This window comes from Muscardinus avellanarius, assembly GCF_963383645.1.
Source record: "Muscardinus avellanarius genome assembly, chromosome: 9".
Classification (NCBI taxonomy): Eukaryota; Metazoa; Chordata; class Mammalia; order Rodentia; family Gliridae; genus Muscardinus; species Muscardinus avellanarius.
The window spans coordinates 100930197-100947479 of NC_137795.1; the positions used below are offsets into that span (position 1 = coordinate 100930197).

At 38.6% G+C, this 17283-nt stretch overlaps 1 protein-coding gene across 1 annotated transcript in view; it reads left to right on the plus strand.

Moving 5' to 3' along the window:
• Positions 1-17283, plus strand: part of MGAM (maltase-glucoamylase) — a gene marked incomplete at both ends in the record, with an annotated part of 169693 nt that overhangs the window by 36816 nt on the left and 115594 nt on the right. The window contains 11 exons of the mRNA XM_080701254.1: positions 1085-1201; positions 1980-2134; positions 3303-3387; positions 4153-4209; positions 4759-4883; positions 6856-6944; positions 9561-9610; positions 10057-10224; positions 12955-13107; positions 13553-13753; positions 16350-16504. Coding sequence (XP_080557380.1) covers positions 1085-1201; positions 1980-2134; positions 3303-3387; positions 4153-4209; positions 4759-4883; positions 6856-6944; positions 9561-9610; positions 10057-10224; positions 12955-13107; positions 13553-13753; positions 16350-16504 — 1355 coding nt within the window. The remainder of the gene's footprint in view (positions 1-1084; positions 1202-1979; positions 2135-3302; positions 3388-4152; positions 4210-4758; positions 4884-6855; positions 6945-9560; positions 9611-10056; positions 10225-12954; positions 13108-13552; positions 13754-16349; positions 16505-17283) is intronic.

Genomic DNA, 17283 nt, shown 5'->3' on the forward strand with positions numbered 1-17283 from the left:
CTGATACCATAACATTCTTTCCTGTATGCCTGAAGAAGATAGAAAGTGCAACCTTGAGTTATACAGAAAAGTACACCCGTGCTTCAGTCTATAGCCGATGAATGTCATCAACAGAACACACCATAGTATTTAGCACCCAGGTGAAAAAACAGAACATTGCCAGCATTTGAAAGGCTTTGGCATCTTTTAGTTAAATCCAACATATCTGTTTATTGAGCTCCTCCTATGTTCAAGGTGCTGAGCTATGTATTCATGGTTAGAGTAGAGAACAGCATAAACAGAGTAACAAAAGCACCTTCTCAAAGACTTTACCACTTAGTAAAAAAAAAGACATATGTAAACAAATAATTATGACCAGCTACAGTAAAAGGGACAATAGGGACATAGGAATTAAGTTATATGGGGATCCTAAGAAAGAGTTTTATTAAGATTGACCAGATTATAAAGGACAGAAGGAGTCATGGGAAGAAGTCAAGAAACTAAAGAGGAGATGGTACTTGAGTTTAACCTTGAAAAGTGACTCATGATGGGCAAAGCTCATTTAAAGTTGAGAAATACACACTGGCAAAACAGTCGAAGGAGAATATTTGATGTATCTGTAAGGATTGGTGTGTAAATGGAAGATAACGCTGAAAAAGTGTGTTGAAGTTAGACTTTGAAGAGCAGCTGGGATGAACAGCAAGGTGATCCTGGACATTTCTGAATAGGCTGAGTAACGTAATCAGAATAAGGCTTTAGAAAAGTAGCTGATGATCTTGCTGTAATTTGTGTGTATTGGCAGTTTACTAGTTACTATTCCCTCAAAAGCTACTGCACCCGCTAACAAAATGAGGAACCTGAAAAAGGTTCCTCATTTATCATCCAACAGTAAAGAGTGGACACGGTATATAAGCCAGTGTATAAGCCACGGTATATAGCTCAGTGTCGTCCAACAGTGAAGAGTGGACACGGTATATAAGCCAGTTCTGATCACACTCCATTAGCCTGTGCAGCGAGAGGTTGTAGTCGAGGTCAGGGCAGTCCCTGGTAGGAAGCAACGGGGCGGTGGATGTGAGGCATATACACTGACTGTACTTCCCTGCAGGTGGGTGCAGACATATGTGGCTTTGCACTGGATGCCCCCGAGGAGCTCTGCAGGCGGTGGATGCAGCTCGGAGCATTTTATCCATTTTCCAGAAATCACAATGGCCAAGGCTATAAGGTAAGTCCCTCAGGAAATAAAATCAAACTTAGGTTGGCAAATGTCAAGATGGATCTGTCTGTATCCTCTCTGAGAAAGCTGCCCAGGCAACCTCTTACCTGGCACTTAATTTATGCTAATTTGCACTTCCATTTGCAATTAACCAGAACTGTGTCAGTCGCTCTCTCTTTTTCTTTTGTTAAATCAACTTAAATGAGTAAAGGTTTATTTTGGTTCAGTTTCGAAAGTTTCAGCCTGTGGTCAGTTAGCATGTTGCCTTTGGGCCTGTGGCGAGGCAGTCCATCGTGGTGGGGGGTCGTGTGGTGTAGCAAAGCCATTCATCTTCTGGTGGCTAGGAAGTGAGAGAGGAAGGGGTTGGGTCTCAGTGTTTCTTCCCAGGGCGTACCTCCAATCACCTAACTTCCCCCTACTAGGCTCAGCCTCTTATTTGCTCCTGTTGTTGAGGAAATGGAAAGTATTCAGAGGTTTTCCATCAAACCATTGTACAGGTGATCTACATTGCATGTTGTGTAAGGAGAAGCAAGTGGGGAAATATTTTTAAGTGATTTAAATGGTGCACTTCCAAGAGCAAGTGAGGGAGGATGAGCTGTGAGTTGCAGTGGCCACTTACTTGGTGGAATGGTTCCCTTTGTCCAGCTCCCTGCTCAGAAACAGTTTGCTATGTGGATCTCAGCCCTCAGGAAGGACATTCTTGATTATGATAATGGGTCTGGATTTTTCTAGGTGCCTCTGCTATATCATAGAAAATCCACAATTACAAACTCTTATTTTCTCCCAGGACCAGGATCCTGCCTCCTTTGGAGCTGACTCCTTGCTGTTGAATTCCTCCAGGCACTACCTGAACATCCGCTACACTCTATTGCCTTACCTCTACACACTCTTCTACCGTGCTCACACCCGGGGGGACACGGTGGCCAGGCCCCTTCTGCATGAGTAAGTTCTCTCAACTCAAAGGAATTCTGTTACTGGAACTGGAGTGACAATGACTATGTCATAGAGTATCAGAGTAAAAATTAAATCAAGCAGTTACTTAGTGTTTGTATATATGCATTTGTGTGTGTTTGTGTGTGTTTGTGTGTGTGTGTGTGTGTTTAACTTGAATACCTAATTGTTATTTGTATATTATAGGAGTATATTTAGTATTATAGACTGTTCCATTTTGGGGAGAGAACTAGACTAAAAATCATTAATCTTGGGGGCTTTTCTGTGTTCTACCACTAACTCTCTATTTTAGACAATTCATTAAAGGTCCTTCCTTTTTTCCTTCCTATTTTCCTTCCTTCCTTCCTTCCTTGGATTAGATCCAGGGCCTTCCACATGTTTGGCAAGTACTTTACTAAGCTACAATTCCAGCCCTCTTAGTCTTAATTTAAATGGTTTGCTAGCTCAATTCTGATCATCTGTTCCATAATTTACTATGATGCTAAGATCCTTCTCAAGGTCTAGGAACAAGCCTGTAATTTTTAGGCAAATAAGAATATCATAAAATATATCTAGAATTCCATAATTCCTATTTTCCAGAGCATCATTGAGCATCTCTGATATAGCTTTTTAAGTGAGCACATAGGAGCCTTTTCTTGCCAAAATATAGTTAACTCCCTTATGTGAGTTGCAGATGAATCCTTCAAGTATATATCTGCACTCATACATATTCATTTTGGAAGTAATTTTTCACTATCTTCTGGGATTTCCTGTTAAAAGGCAGATATACTAAAAGTGAAAACAGTAAAATTTTACATTGTGGTTGTGTGTGTGTGTGTGTGTGTGTGTGTGTGTGTGTGAGCAAATCCAGTTCCTTTTTGATCCTCAGCTAGAGTTTTAAACTCTATTGATTATTTTACTTATTTTTAAAAGGGGGATATGGCAAATAGAATTGCAGCCTGGGATTTGCCTAGGATAGGTATTAGAATAAGAACTTCTGTCCAGCTTGAGGGAAGAAGATAAGGTGTTTGGGCTGGGCAAAATGGATCTGTCTGGGTTGAGGGCATGGTGGAATAATTTAGAATCTTTATTCAGGCAGCCTTCATGCTTTGAGTAAACCCAGGGGAGAGCTTACAGGAGTGTTCCCCACATTTCAGTGACTTGTATCATTTGTGTCTAGGTTCTATGAGGACAGTGACACTTGGGATGTAGACCGGCAGTTTTTATGGGGCCCAGGGCTCCTCATTACTCCAGTCCTGGATGAGGTAAGTGTTCTTGCTGAGACTGGTGGTCTCTGCTCCTGTTCCTGTGCTCCCCCACATCCACCAACACTATTCTCTCTTCTCTTTATTTCAAACCATTTCAAACATCTGGACCTGAGTTCTCCTTGAGGAGACTGTGTTAGGGCTTTGGAAAGTAGGATATCTGATAAACATTTTTCTCTCAAGCAGTCTGTTTTTCTGACCAGTTCTCAGCCAGTGTAAAAGCATTAACTGGCAACTCAAGATATAGGAATGGTTTTCTGGGATGTAACATTCTCACAGCAAGTTCTTACTTGCTCTGTAACACAGAGGCACAGTGGAGGTGACTAGCACTCATCTAAAGTCAGACTGATCTGAGTGTGACTGTAGCTCTGTCCTGTGACTGTAGTTATGACCTGGGGACTTCGGAAAAATTATTGGGTGGTTTTTCATCTGTAAGGGTGGGAATAATAATAGTACCTTCAGTTTGGCATTGTGGGGAAGATTAAAGGAGGTAATCCATGTAAGGCTGGAATTTTTCCAAAGTACATGTTTCTTATCATTTTCATAATGTGGTCTCATAGGAGATTTCTCACCTTGATTGTCAAGTTATGACTTCTCTTTTCTGCATTAGAGAAAAGAGAAGAAAGTCATGATTTAATAATAGAGAAAAGATCATGTTTTATTTCTCTGAATATGGTTAGAAAGTTTCCCAAAGACTGTTAGAACACCACTTTATATCCTCAGAAGCTGCGTTATGAAGGACAATGTCTATTTTTTTAATTTCAGGGTGCAGAGAGAGTGATGGCCTATGTGCCTGATGCCATCTGGTATGACTATGAGACTGTAAGTAGCTCGGACTTAAACTCCTTAAGACCACAGCTGTACCTGCATAGGCAAGATGCCTCTCTGGAGAGAGAAACAGCCATCCCTGCATTTCTGTAGTGTATTCTGTATTCTCACAGCAGAGCTTGGATAAAGTGAGACTAAGTCACTTAACATTAGTCATGTTGAAGTCTGAAATAAACTACTTTCATCTAATTTACTCAGCAGTAGCATAAAGACTCAAATGGTATCATGAGCAAATATTAGAGGAGCTAATGAGAAATTTGACTTTTGACTTTGGTCAAGAATCAAATCCTTGCTTAGAACTATCAGTTCATATAAAACATATCAGATAGTCTCAATGTGGAATAAACATTCTCACAAACCCTCAGATGACCATGAAATATATTGTTCCTAGTTCCTAATTTTTTCTTCTCTTGTTTGATTGCCTGAGTGAATATACAATAACAGCTAAATAGTAAAGGAGCGCCCCCATAGATAACACAGACATGGAGGAACAGGGGAGGACCATGTGCTTTCAAGATGTGTTTGACTTATCTGTCTGCACAGGGAGGCCAACTGAGGTGGAGGAAGCAACGGGTAGAAATGGAACTCCCTGGAGACAAAATCGGACTTCATCTTCGTGGAGGCTATATCTTCCCCACCCAGCAGCCAGATACAACCACTGTGGCCAGGTACAGCACAATTGGGAATATCCTTTTAGGAGGAGACTGGCACGGCTAGTCATTTCTAGTCTTATTCATTGACCAGAGGCTGCTGAAATGAAACATGGAATGGAGGATGAGGTGTGTGTGTGTGTGTGTGTGTGTGTGTGTGTGTGTGTGTACATGCATGTGTGAGTATATGTTCAAGGTCATCAAAACCTATCCTTGGGTTTCTACTAGCATCTTCTCAAGAAGCTATTGGTCTAGAGTTGCACCAGATGGATTTTGAAGGACCTTAGTCCCTGTCCTCCTTTAAACTCTGAATTTCTTTACACATATTGATAGCTGGAGTAGTTAGCCTGCTTGATTTGACAAAAGCTGTGGCAATTTTAGTACTGAAAGTCTAATGACCTCTGAAAAGTCTACTCTGAGCAGGAAAAGCCAGTCAATCACCCTGCCTTCCTTGGCCTGATCATCTATCCATGGTGCTCATCTCTTGCTTCTCATTATCATTCCTAAATTTGAGACCCGCCATTCATTTTCCTATAACCTTACCTTCCCCTTCTTATTCTCCCACTGAGCAATTGATTTCTGTGATTCAAAACTGAGTTAAAATACTTCCTCCTCCCGTGAACCTCAAGTCTCCCCATGTTTCTGAATTCCATGTTAAACTTCTTTGAATCTAAAAGTATAGATTCTATTGGTACTAAAGGAAAATACACTTATATCTTTGTGTCCCTGGTAGTATTATCTTATTTTCATTTTTAGTCTAGATGTTCTTTGGAGGTGATAAACATGACTTTTTCCTTGAACCTCCCTTATTATATTAATTTATCAAAATATAGACTTTCTTGTGGTACTAGGGATTGAACCCAGAGATGTTCTACCTCCAGCCATATCTTTTGTGCTTAAAAGGTGATGAGGAGATGAGATTAGCAGGCTTTCATATGAATAAATAGAAGTAAAAATTAGTATTAGAGGTTTAGGGTGGCTGGAGAGGAGACAGAGATCTCTTGCTCTTCGTCCACCAGCATCTTTCTTTTCTTTTCTTTTTTTTTTTTTTGCAAGTGACAGGATTTTATTCTATTATGGCTGAAAAGTATTCTATTCTGTATATGTACCTCCTTTTCTTTATACATATACCAGTTGATGGATACCTAGATTGTTTCCATTTCTTTTTTTTTAGCATCTTTCTTTTGAGGACTTTATTGTTTTCCCTTCTTTTTAAAAAATTTTATTGGTGCATTGTAGTCATACATCTTAATGGGGTACAAGATGGTAGAGACATACATGCATACATCACCCAGTTAGCCCTTATCCAATTCCCACCCCATTCCCTCTCCATCCCTCGTTCTCATGTTTGGCTTAGTGATCGACATTGATATGTTTGTTAAAGTACATCATGTGCACTAGAGAATTTACCTCTTCCCCTCCCATCAACTCAGTTAGGTCTCCTTATTTGCTCATCTATTATTATTTTGTGTTTCTTATTCTAAGTTATAAGACAGATGATTAGAATATTTCAGTTTTCTCTCTCACTCTTGTTATTGTATAGATGGGCCTTATTGTATAATTTGCGTTTAGCGTCACAATGTTTTTAGGCAGGGAAGTGTATATGTATCTCTCTCACAGCAGTTGCCTCTTCTTCTGCAAGTTTCATCTCTAAAATGAACTGGCGTATCATTATTGTTAGGTTACCTCTTTTCCAGTAATCTGTTTTCTAAATAATAATTGCAAGTTTTTCTTGTAGCTATTGCAGTGATTTTGTTACTTAAATAATTGCCTCCTATTAGATGTTTATTGCTAATATTTGGGGTACTTCTATCTCCTGTAACATTATTGATGCTTGAGAATGAAACACCTGCCAATTTTGCCTTTGTGCCTGAAGGAAAGCAGAGCCACCCACTGCTAGTATCTTTTCCACTTGAAGTTTGATAGAAGCCTTTTGCAACAGTCTTTGAGCCCAGTGTCTTGATGTCTTATGCAACTTTGTTTTTCACAGCCGACAGAACCCTCTTGGTCTCATCATTGCCTTAGATGAGAATGAAGAAGCCACAGGTGAACTTTTTTGGGACGATGGCGAAACAAAAGGTGAGTACTGCTATAAGAATGTTGCTATTTTCAAACCTGTGTCTTTGATTTATAGCCTGTCACAGCAGCTGGTCATTCATCTGTAAGGGAAACTTACAGGCACAATGGCAAACATCACTTGAGAGAAGAATTTGCTTCTGGTGTACAGTCCCACACCTGGAAGGGAATCGTGTTTATATATTTCATAATTCTCCTATTAGCCAGTCATCAGTACGCTCTCATTTTCTTGATGCTGGAAGAAGAAAGTACAAGACTCTCCCTAGTGTTCATCTATAATGTAAATATCTTCCCTCAAACATGTATGAACCGACATTGATGTTTGTGTAAAACCCATAACCATGTCAGTGGGGGCGTTAGAATATAGTTTTCTAGTGTATACACATCCAATATGCTTTTTATCACATTTCTTTTGCTTCTGGTATACGAAGCTTTGTGCCCTAGCTTAGGATATAGATTGCCATGAGGCATATGCCTTGAAAACACTTGGAAGGGAATTTATTCAAGGTTACTGTAGGACAGAGAAAGATAATCAGTAGGCTGGCCTTTGAGAGTGTTTATAATAATCTTATTCTCAAGATATAACTTTTAAAATTTATTTTATTTAAAAAATTAATGAACATGTAAAAATTAAATATGGTGAATGTGAACAACATTACCACAATCAAATTAGTTAACATACCTATTGCCATCCATATTGTATATGAGCTCCCAAGATCTCATTCTTATAATTATTATTTATAATCTTTGACCAATATCTCCCATTTCTCCATTTCTCCCACTTTTTGCCCCTGAATATGACTTTTTTTTTTACTTATTTCTATGAATTCTGCTTATTTAAAATTCTATAGATAGGTGAGATTATATAATATTTTTCTCTCTGTGACTGATTTATTTCAGTAAAGTTAACCTATGTTAACTCATACTGTCATAAACATCAGGATTTTCTCATTTTTATGGCTTAGTAAATTCCCCCTCACACATACACACACACACACACACACACACACACACACACACACACACACACATACACATGCACACACATACACACATATATGTACTATAATTTCTTTATTTACTCATGTACTGATGGATTTTTATCTTTTCTTATCTTGGTTATTATGAAAAATGAATTAAGGGTTGAAACTATAAAATTCTGGGAGAAAGTGTAGGATAAAAGCTTTTGACATTGTTTTCACAGCTATTTTTGATTATGATAAGTGAATAATTGAAAATAGAGTTGGGGGTTTATGAGGGAGGTAAAAACATCAACCTGGTTATCAGAGATCGCTGTTTTTTTAGGCCCCAACCTAGTACGCTCTGGAGAGTCAGCCGTCCGGGGTAAAGGGACCAATGGGCCATGTGTCTGGAGAGTTGTGCATAGTCCTGATCTGCTGGCTAAGTCACGTGGCGGATCAGAGGCACCGATGTTTTATAGACATGCCGATTCTCTCACAACATTCGGAGTCTCTAGTGTTTGGAGTCTTGAGGCACCTCTGCTTCTGCTTCCAGGGTTCCGCTGCCAGATCACGTGGGGGAGGGACCCAACTTATCAATAAATATAAGCATCAAATGCAAAAAGAAAACTTGTGGCACTGAATCAAACTAAAAGGTTTCTGAAAAGCAAATAAATAATGAAAAAGCCCACAGAATTGGAAACATTATATATAAACCACATATCTGATAATCAGTTAATAGAAAAAAAATCTCTCCAACTTAATAGCATGAGATAAATAACCTGATTTAAATATAGGCTAAGGAACTGAAATTTTTTTAATAGAAGACATACAGTTGTTCAACATGCTTATATATAAAGCCCTGAATATCACTAATCAGTCAAGAAATTAAAATAAAAGCACTAGAAAGAGATATCATCTTACACCTTTTACCTTGTTTTGTACAAAAAAGATAAATGATAACAAATGTTGGTGAAGATTTGGAAAAAAATGTAAGGTATCCTTATATACTGTTGGTGGACATATACATTGGTGCAGCCATTAGAAAGCAGATTAGAGGATCTTTAAAATATTAAAGGTAGGATTAACATATGATTAAGCACACCCATTCTTGGGTATATATTCACAAGAAATAAAATCATTTTGTCAAAGAAAAATCTGAGTACTTAGGATGCTGAGATAGAAGGATCACAGGTTTGAGGAAGTCTCAGCAATGTAGTGAAATGCCCAGCAACCTAGTGAGATTCTGTTTCAAAACAAACTAACTAACTAACTAACAAACAACAACAACAACAAAGCTATAAAAGGATAGGGGTATGTAAAATGCTCTGTGCTCAATTCCCAGTACCACAAGAATAAAACAAAACAAACAAAGAAATATCCATACTCCAATATTCATTGCAATATTATACATAGCAGCCAAGATGCAGAAACAGCCCAAGTATCCACTGATAGATGAATGAATGAAGAAGCTGTGGTGGATATATATATATATATATATATATATATATATATATATATATGTAAGAATATTATTCAGTCATAAGTTGGAAAGGGATTCTCCCTTTTAGAACAAGATTTAGTTTTAAGAAGAGGCAAATGAAGTTTGTTTTTTCTGTGGTGGGCAGGCTTGTCTCACTTGTCTTCCTTCTGCTTTCAGATACTGTGGCCAATAACATTTATCTTTTATGTGAATTTACTGTCACCCAAGTGAGTACTATATTTTTATCAATTTTAGGTATGAGCTCTTGACTGTTAGCACACATGTGCTTGTGTTTGTGTGTAATTGTGTCTGTAACTTCATTTACATTAATGACTATAAATGAACACATTTTCATATATGGCTTGTCTGTCAATAATTGCACCCTGTATATTATCAAAGGGAGGCAATGATATTGAAAAATAAAAGCAGCTATTGTTTTTAAATATAGTTCTCTAAATGTCCAAGTGTTTGTGGTTTGGAGTTCCTGATGTTTTTTCCCCTCAGAGTACAAGTAAAATAAGTTTGCACTCCTGAGCACACATGCATGGAGAAAGCTAGGAGGCTTTGGGAGCATGGGGGCATCCGGTCTAGATGAAGCTGTTGAGTGACTAGGGAATCAATCTGTGCATTTTAGGCAAGCCTGGGTGCTTCATTGTGCTTAACTGTTTTGCAGAACCGCTTGGATGTGAAAATTTTACAATCAAACTACCAGGACCCCAACAATTTAGCGTTTCAAGAGATTAAAATCTTTGGGACAGAAGGACTAAGCAGTGTTACAGTGAAACACAATGGTATCTTGACTCAAGCTTCTCCCAAAGTTACTTACGATCCTGACCTGAAGGTAAGCATGCCTTCTGTTGGGTGGCTTCACCAGCTTCTTCACAGCATCGCTGTGTCCCTTTGTGCTGAGCTTGCCTGGGTTTTTGAAGGATAGAGAAAAGTCTGAGGCCTGCGGTGGGGACATCAGAGGGTTGGGAGAAAACACTAAAATGAAGAGATGGTCTGAACTTGAATTAGGGGCATAGATGCTGGGAATAGGACTGGGGTAAAAAAATGCCTTCCCATTCTGAGCGTCTTCTCTGCCCTCAGCATTCTGCTGTCTCACTGGCTTCACCTTTAAAGAAATAGCAATTAAAGGCACAAGGAAAAAAGAGTTGGGAAAGTGGGTGGTGGGGTTAGAGGAAAAAGGATCTGGAAGCTGACATCCTCTGGTGCTGATAGATGCAGGTAGGAGGTAGGGGTTTGGAGACGTGACATTTCCAAGATCCTTTTTTTGTACCTTTGTTGAGATGTTACACTCCAACATATACTCAAAAATACTTTAAGACAAAGAATTTGATGAGTTTACTCAAAGGCTAGTTGTTTAGTTAAATTATAACAATAAAAGAATGTCTCATCACTTGCACTGAGACCTGATCATACTGAACAGCTCACAGTCAATACTTCTGATCCCATAGCTTCCTGATGAATCCCGTGTAATGATCATGGGTTCTGCAGGTACTTCTGGCAAGGCATCTGCAGATTCAGGATGATTTTGAGGAATCTTACAAATTTGGAAAAAATAAATAAATTTTAACTTCTATTATAGTGATATATAGATGACATTTGGCATTTTATCCTGACAACATGTTTAAAAGTTAGAAATAAAGTAGAAAATAACTGGATGTGTATAGGGAAATGTGCGAGCCGTTTGAAGGATGCATAAGTAAAAGCAAGCTCAATACATGTCTGCCAAATAAGCCAATCAGTGTAAGACTAAAGGAACTCTTTTACTGTTCGAATTTGGGTGGTGAGGAGAAATAAAGTATGTACATAAAATTATTGAGAAGGGGAAGGAAAAGCCAAACCAATATGTCAGAGATGTTAGTTTTTAGTACATGGTGCTCAGAGGTTACTAATATATTTGAGAATGCTGGGCCTTGGAAGACAGTGTATCAGGTAGGGATTCACCAGCTGCAAGTGAGAAAAACCTCAAATGGTAACAAATTGGGACTTTTGCAAAAAACTTAAGTTTGGGAGGGGGACAATTGCTGGTGTTTATTGAGTGGCTCAATATCAATTTTAAGTCTGTGGTCTTTTGTGATTGGAAGTGGCTGCTTCCTTCTAGTCACCATATACTTATGCTAGGATTAAAATAAAACAAACAAGCTGGGCATGGTGGCGCATGCTTGTAGTCCTAGTACTTGAGAGGCTGAGACAGGAGAATTATAGCCTCAGGTACTTGTGAGGCCCTGTTTCAGGATAAAAAATAAAAACATAGTGTTAGGGTGTAGTTCAGAGGTAGAATGTCCCTGGGTTCCATCCCCAGTTCTGAAAAAACAAAACAAAACAAGAAAAATTATGGAAAAAAACAGATGGAGGAAAAGAAAGAGATAAGGGGTAGCGGCAGACCCTTAAATCAAGAGAGAAACACTTGGCCATCAACACTTGTTGCTTTTGAACGAACCTTTTCAGGGCCTTAACTATGCTACAATGATTAAAACTGTAGCTATTAAATAGGCACTATGGTATTCTAAGAACAAACATTTAAAATGAGGAAGCAAAGTAGCAGATGAGCACAATTTTTCCTAGAGAGGACATTTGTCTAGGTAAAGCATTCTAAGTTGCTATAGCAAATTAAAGCCAACCCAAGGACTAAGAGTAGCCCTACAGTATCTACTTTCTGTGAATCTGCTATAACTAGCAGAGTTTGATTCATTTTTTGAAGTTTAGACAGGACTAATCTAGTGGTCAGATTTAAGAGGGTCTGAGGTACCAAAGTGAGAAAGTCATACTTGATTTAATTTGCAAAGGGTTTCATAATGAGCTTCGAAGGCTTATTGGAGATGGGGTGAAGTTTCAGATTATTTAGATAGGGAAATTGGGAGAAAAATTGATAATTATTAAGATATGAAAGTATTGCTCCAGGCAAATGAGGATGTTAGCTATGGAGAGTGCTAAGGAAGAATTGAATGCAAGAAAAAAATATTAGTTTATACAGTGTGCGCAGTTCAAAAATGTTCATATTTTGAGTATCCTGGCTTAGAGAAATAAAAAAGCTTGGATGTCAGAAATAGAAGGAAATATAATGATTTTTCCAGATTACTGGTTTTGCAGTTGGTACAACACAGATGGAAGGAATGGAAAAATTTACCTAAGATTCCAAAGAAAATTAGAGATGTGAACCCAGTCCATGTAACTGTTACCGTTCTGTTCTTTCTACCAGTATAGAACAATGAGGGGCACTGGACTGGGGAGTGGAGGGCAAGACGATAAATTTGATCTGGGAAGAGCAGTAGAAAGCCATTAAGACAGAAAAAGAACCAGGAAAGAGTTGAAGAGGGATGATCACAATGGTTTCTGGTTGACCTCATTCTTTTCACAATGCAATGTATAAACTTTTGATATAGTAGTGACATTTTCCCTGTTGCCACCAAACAGTCCCCTGCCATGTATACAACTCTCTCCATACAAGCCACAATCATATGCTACTTGAGTGGTTGAGAATCTGGTCTGATGCCCATTATCTTGCTAGTAGTTCCAGGCCTTTGTCTTGAGGATGAACTTCCCCGTGATTCCTCTACTCCTGCAGGTTGCCATTATCACAGAGATTGATCTTGCCCTGGGAGAAGCATACACAGTTGAGTGGGACACAAAACTGAGAGATGAAGAAAAAATAGACTGTTATCCTGATGAGACTGGTGTGTCTGAAGAAAACTGCGTTGCTCGTGGCTGCATCTGGGAGGTAACCACACCGAGTGTGTTAATGTCCAATAAATCCTTTACATATGACCTACAGGTTCATGAGCACAGTACCAGTGACTGTACTTACTCAAATTGCTGGGTAAACAAGGGCTTCCAAAGAAACCTGATCTTCTGGCTGTGCAGAGTGGGTGGAAGAGGAATGGGATGTTTTTAATAAGTGTGTGTGTGTGTGTGTGTGTGTGTGTGTGTGTGTGTGTGTGTGTTGAAACAGGGCCTTTCTAAGTTGTCAGAGCTGTCCTCAAACTTCTGACCTTCCTTCTCTCTATTTTGCCTGGAAACCAGGAATTTAGATTTTTGCCACTACCAAATGGGTAAAGGGCAGTGAGTGATGTGGTGGTTTTATCTTCAGATAAATTGTCTCCTCTAACTTTTTCCAGTAACTCTAAGACCACATGTTGATTTATGATAATGATTTTACTTTCCAGGAATCCAATTCCCCCGGAGTCCCTTTTTGCTATTTTGCCAACGATCTGTACTCTGTCAGCAATGTGCAGTATAGCTCACAGGGGGCCTCTGCAGACATCTCTTTGAAGTCTTCTGTTTATGCCAACAACTTCCCCTCCACACCTGTGAACCCCCTGCGCCTGCAAGTGACCTTTCATAAGAACGAAATGCTGCAGTTCAAGGTAAACACAGTGGATGTATCGAGTATTGACACAGCCCTTTTCAGTTCCTTTTCTTTTTGAAAGTCAAGGTTATAGAATTTTAAAATACATAGCTCTTTTAAGTTCCATGTTACAGTACACTGGATAATTATTATAATTCAAAGAACAATGCAGAATATCTGGTAGAACAGTGACACTTATTTTAATTCCTGTTTTGAGAAAGTTACTGTGATTAACTATAGGAAAGAGTCGGGAGGATTAAAAAAGGGAGAGATAACTTACTGCTTGGCTGGGCCAGGTGGAGAACAGTGGACATGTTTGAGGCTGAGGAGGGGAAGTTATAGAATCTAGTGAGTGATGGCAAATAGAGAGGATGGAGGGAGGGAAACTTGAAAAATGATTGCCACCTTTCTGTCTCATGAGAGTGGATGGTGGTGGCATTAACTGACATGATGAATATGGGAAAGCTTTATGCTTCGATGATATAAGTTCTGTTTTGGACAATGAATTTGAGGTGTTTATAAAATGGCCATCAGGGTAGAATGATCTCATTTCATTTTATTGTTCAATAACATTTAAGGAGTAGGGATGGACTAGATGTTCTTATGTCTATTTCTATGTTAAATTATCAGTTGCTCCAGGGCAAGGATTAGTTTTTTCCCTTTGGTGCTTCTGAAATCTAATGCAGGGGCTTATGTCTGGTAAGCATTCGAGTTTGTTGAGAGAGTAAACAAACAGGCCAGTGTGCATCATCTGAAATGTTCTGCAGTCTGACAACAAGCTGGACTCTGAGTTCTGTTACATAATCTCATGGAGATGATGCTCTTTTATGTGTCTTCACCATGGCACTGGCATGTAGTAGACCCCTGGCGGTTCAAATGAATGAGTTTTCTTGGGTTTCCAACTTTAACTCCTACCCAGTGTACCTTGAGACCATACTGTAGCTCTCTCCAAAATATTTGCCTCTTTCAAAGACAACTTTAATATTCTGTGTCTTTATGGTTTGGTTTTTATTTAAATCAGAAAGAGTTGATCTAATTTCTGTACTTGGTTAATAGCTAAAGACTCAGCCCATACTTTTCCCATGGAAACTACACAGTATCCCAGAAACATTGCTAAATATCACCCTATCTCTGATCTCTCTGCAATCCTTTAGAGTTCTGCACCAGCTCACATCAACCCGAGTTGTGAATATGTCTCTTTCACTTTCCCTTAGCCTATGAGTTTCTCAAAACAATAACCTTGACTTATCAGTTCATGTCTCCAGTGTCTAGAACAATATGATGCAGGAATGGAGTATGTAGTCACTGAACCTATTAACACATCGTTTTAACAAAGACATCTGTTTATTTTAATTAAGAAGAGTTCATTTAGGGATTTATTTTCAATTTCTAAACTCTTTCATATATACATTGCTGTACCCTCATATAAAATAATAATGAATACTTGCATAAATACTATACTTATTTCAGAATTAGTTTTCAAGTTAGCACTAATGTCAAAGTGAGTGGGATACTATAATAAAATATTTAAAATAAAATATGTTATACACAGATCTAAATATTAAATCTGATGTTATTCTTACGCCGGGCGTGGTGGCGCACGCTTGTAATCCCGCACTTGGGAGGTGGAGACAGGAGGATCCCGCAGGTTCGAAGCCAGCCGCGCTGGTTTAAAAGACCCTGTTTCCAAATAAAAATATAAAATAGGTCTGGGAGTATAGCCCTGAGGTAAAAGGGTTTCCAGGAACCCCAGTACCACACACCCACCAAAAAGGTAAATCTGATGTTATTCTTTGATCTGTTAATTAATTTCCAGGTATCATGAGCTTGAAGTAGATAAAAATTATAGCATCCAGAATATTTGTAAAAGATATTAGGGTCTGCTAAGGGTGTAGATTACAAGAGTACTATCTTACTTCTTTGACTATTTTTTTATTTTTTTTAAATTTTTTCTAATCTCTTTTTGGTGGTACTGGGTATGGAACCTTTCTACCTGCAGGATACACTCCAAGACCTATTTTATATTTTTTATTTGGAAACAGGGTCTCTTAAGCCAGCGAGGCTGGCTTCGAATTTGCGCTATCCTCCTGTCTTTGCCTCCCAAGCGCAGGGATTACAAGTGTGTGCCACCACACCTGGCTGACTATTTTTTAAAAAATAGAATAGTTGTATGTCTTTTCTCTGTATATTGTAATGTTTGGTACATTTTTGCATTACAAAACAATCAGATTAGAATAATTATATCAAACAAATGTGTATAATTATTGGTAATGATAACATTCAAAATATTTTCTTCTAAAGAGCCCTTGTGAAAATTAGGAAAGAGACCAGTAGAGTAGTGGAAGGAAATCCAGAAGAGGGAAGAGGGGAGGGAAAGGAGATGTATAGGGAATAAAAACAGACCAAGTAATATGTGTGTATGTGACTATCACTATCAAGATCACTGTCATGAACAGTTATAATGCACCAATAAAATTATAAAAATTCTCTCTTCTACATATTTTTGAACTTTATGACCCAGTGTTATTAGCCAAAATCACTATTTATATAATAGAACACCAGAACTTACTACTAGTTTTTTTCTCCTTATCTAAAATTGATTTCCTCTGGCCTAGATTTATGATCCCAACAACAATCGGTATGAAGTCCCAGTCCCTCTGAACATACCCACGGTTCCATCCAGCACCCCTGAGAGCCGACTGTATGATGTCCTCATTAAGGAGAATCCATTTGGGATTGAAATCCGCCGCAAGAGTACAGGCACTGTCATGTAAGTGGTCCCTGGCCTGATTTGGAGTGGCTGGTTTCCTATACACTCCTTGCCAAACCCATTGTCTGGGGACATACCATGGCTCTGAGCACTACATTATCCATTTCCAGATCCACCAGTAAGTTACTTCCCACAGATTTTTAAAAAATAAATATTTGACACTCTAAGAATTATTACTGAAGCAGTTACATGTATCCAATAATACATACAATAACTGCTTATGAGGTGTCTTTTCTATATTAGATGTGTTCTAAGTACTTTGATTATAGACAAATGAGGTCTTTGATCTCATTATAACAAAGGTAATTTATATAACATTATAAAAAGGAAGTTGAGGCAGTGAAAACTGCTGTGTAGGAAAATAAGCAGTAGAATCAATAGTTATGCGAAGTTTGTTGTTTTGACATCGTGCTTACAGTAGGTCTCTCTATGGAGGGAACATTTGAAATGGGACCAGGAGGAGTAAAAGGAGCCATCCATGTGGAGCTGTGGACTGGTGGGAATTTCCAATGGTGGACATAAGAAGAGCATAGACCATAGAACAGGCATGTGAAGAATAGAAATAGCCAATGTAGTAAGGACAGAGATGAGTGGTGGGACACGAAGCTGGGATATTAGGTACACTCAGGTCGGGTACAGTCCTGAAGGTTTCAGAGGGTTTTCTCATAAGAAGTCACTAAAGAATGTAAACATTAGTAGCATAAAATGAAGTACTCTTAAAAATATCACTGTGAAGGACTATAGGAAATGCATATTCAGGGAACAAGAGCAGAAGGTAG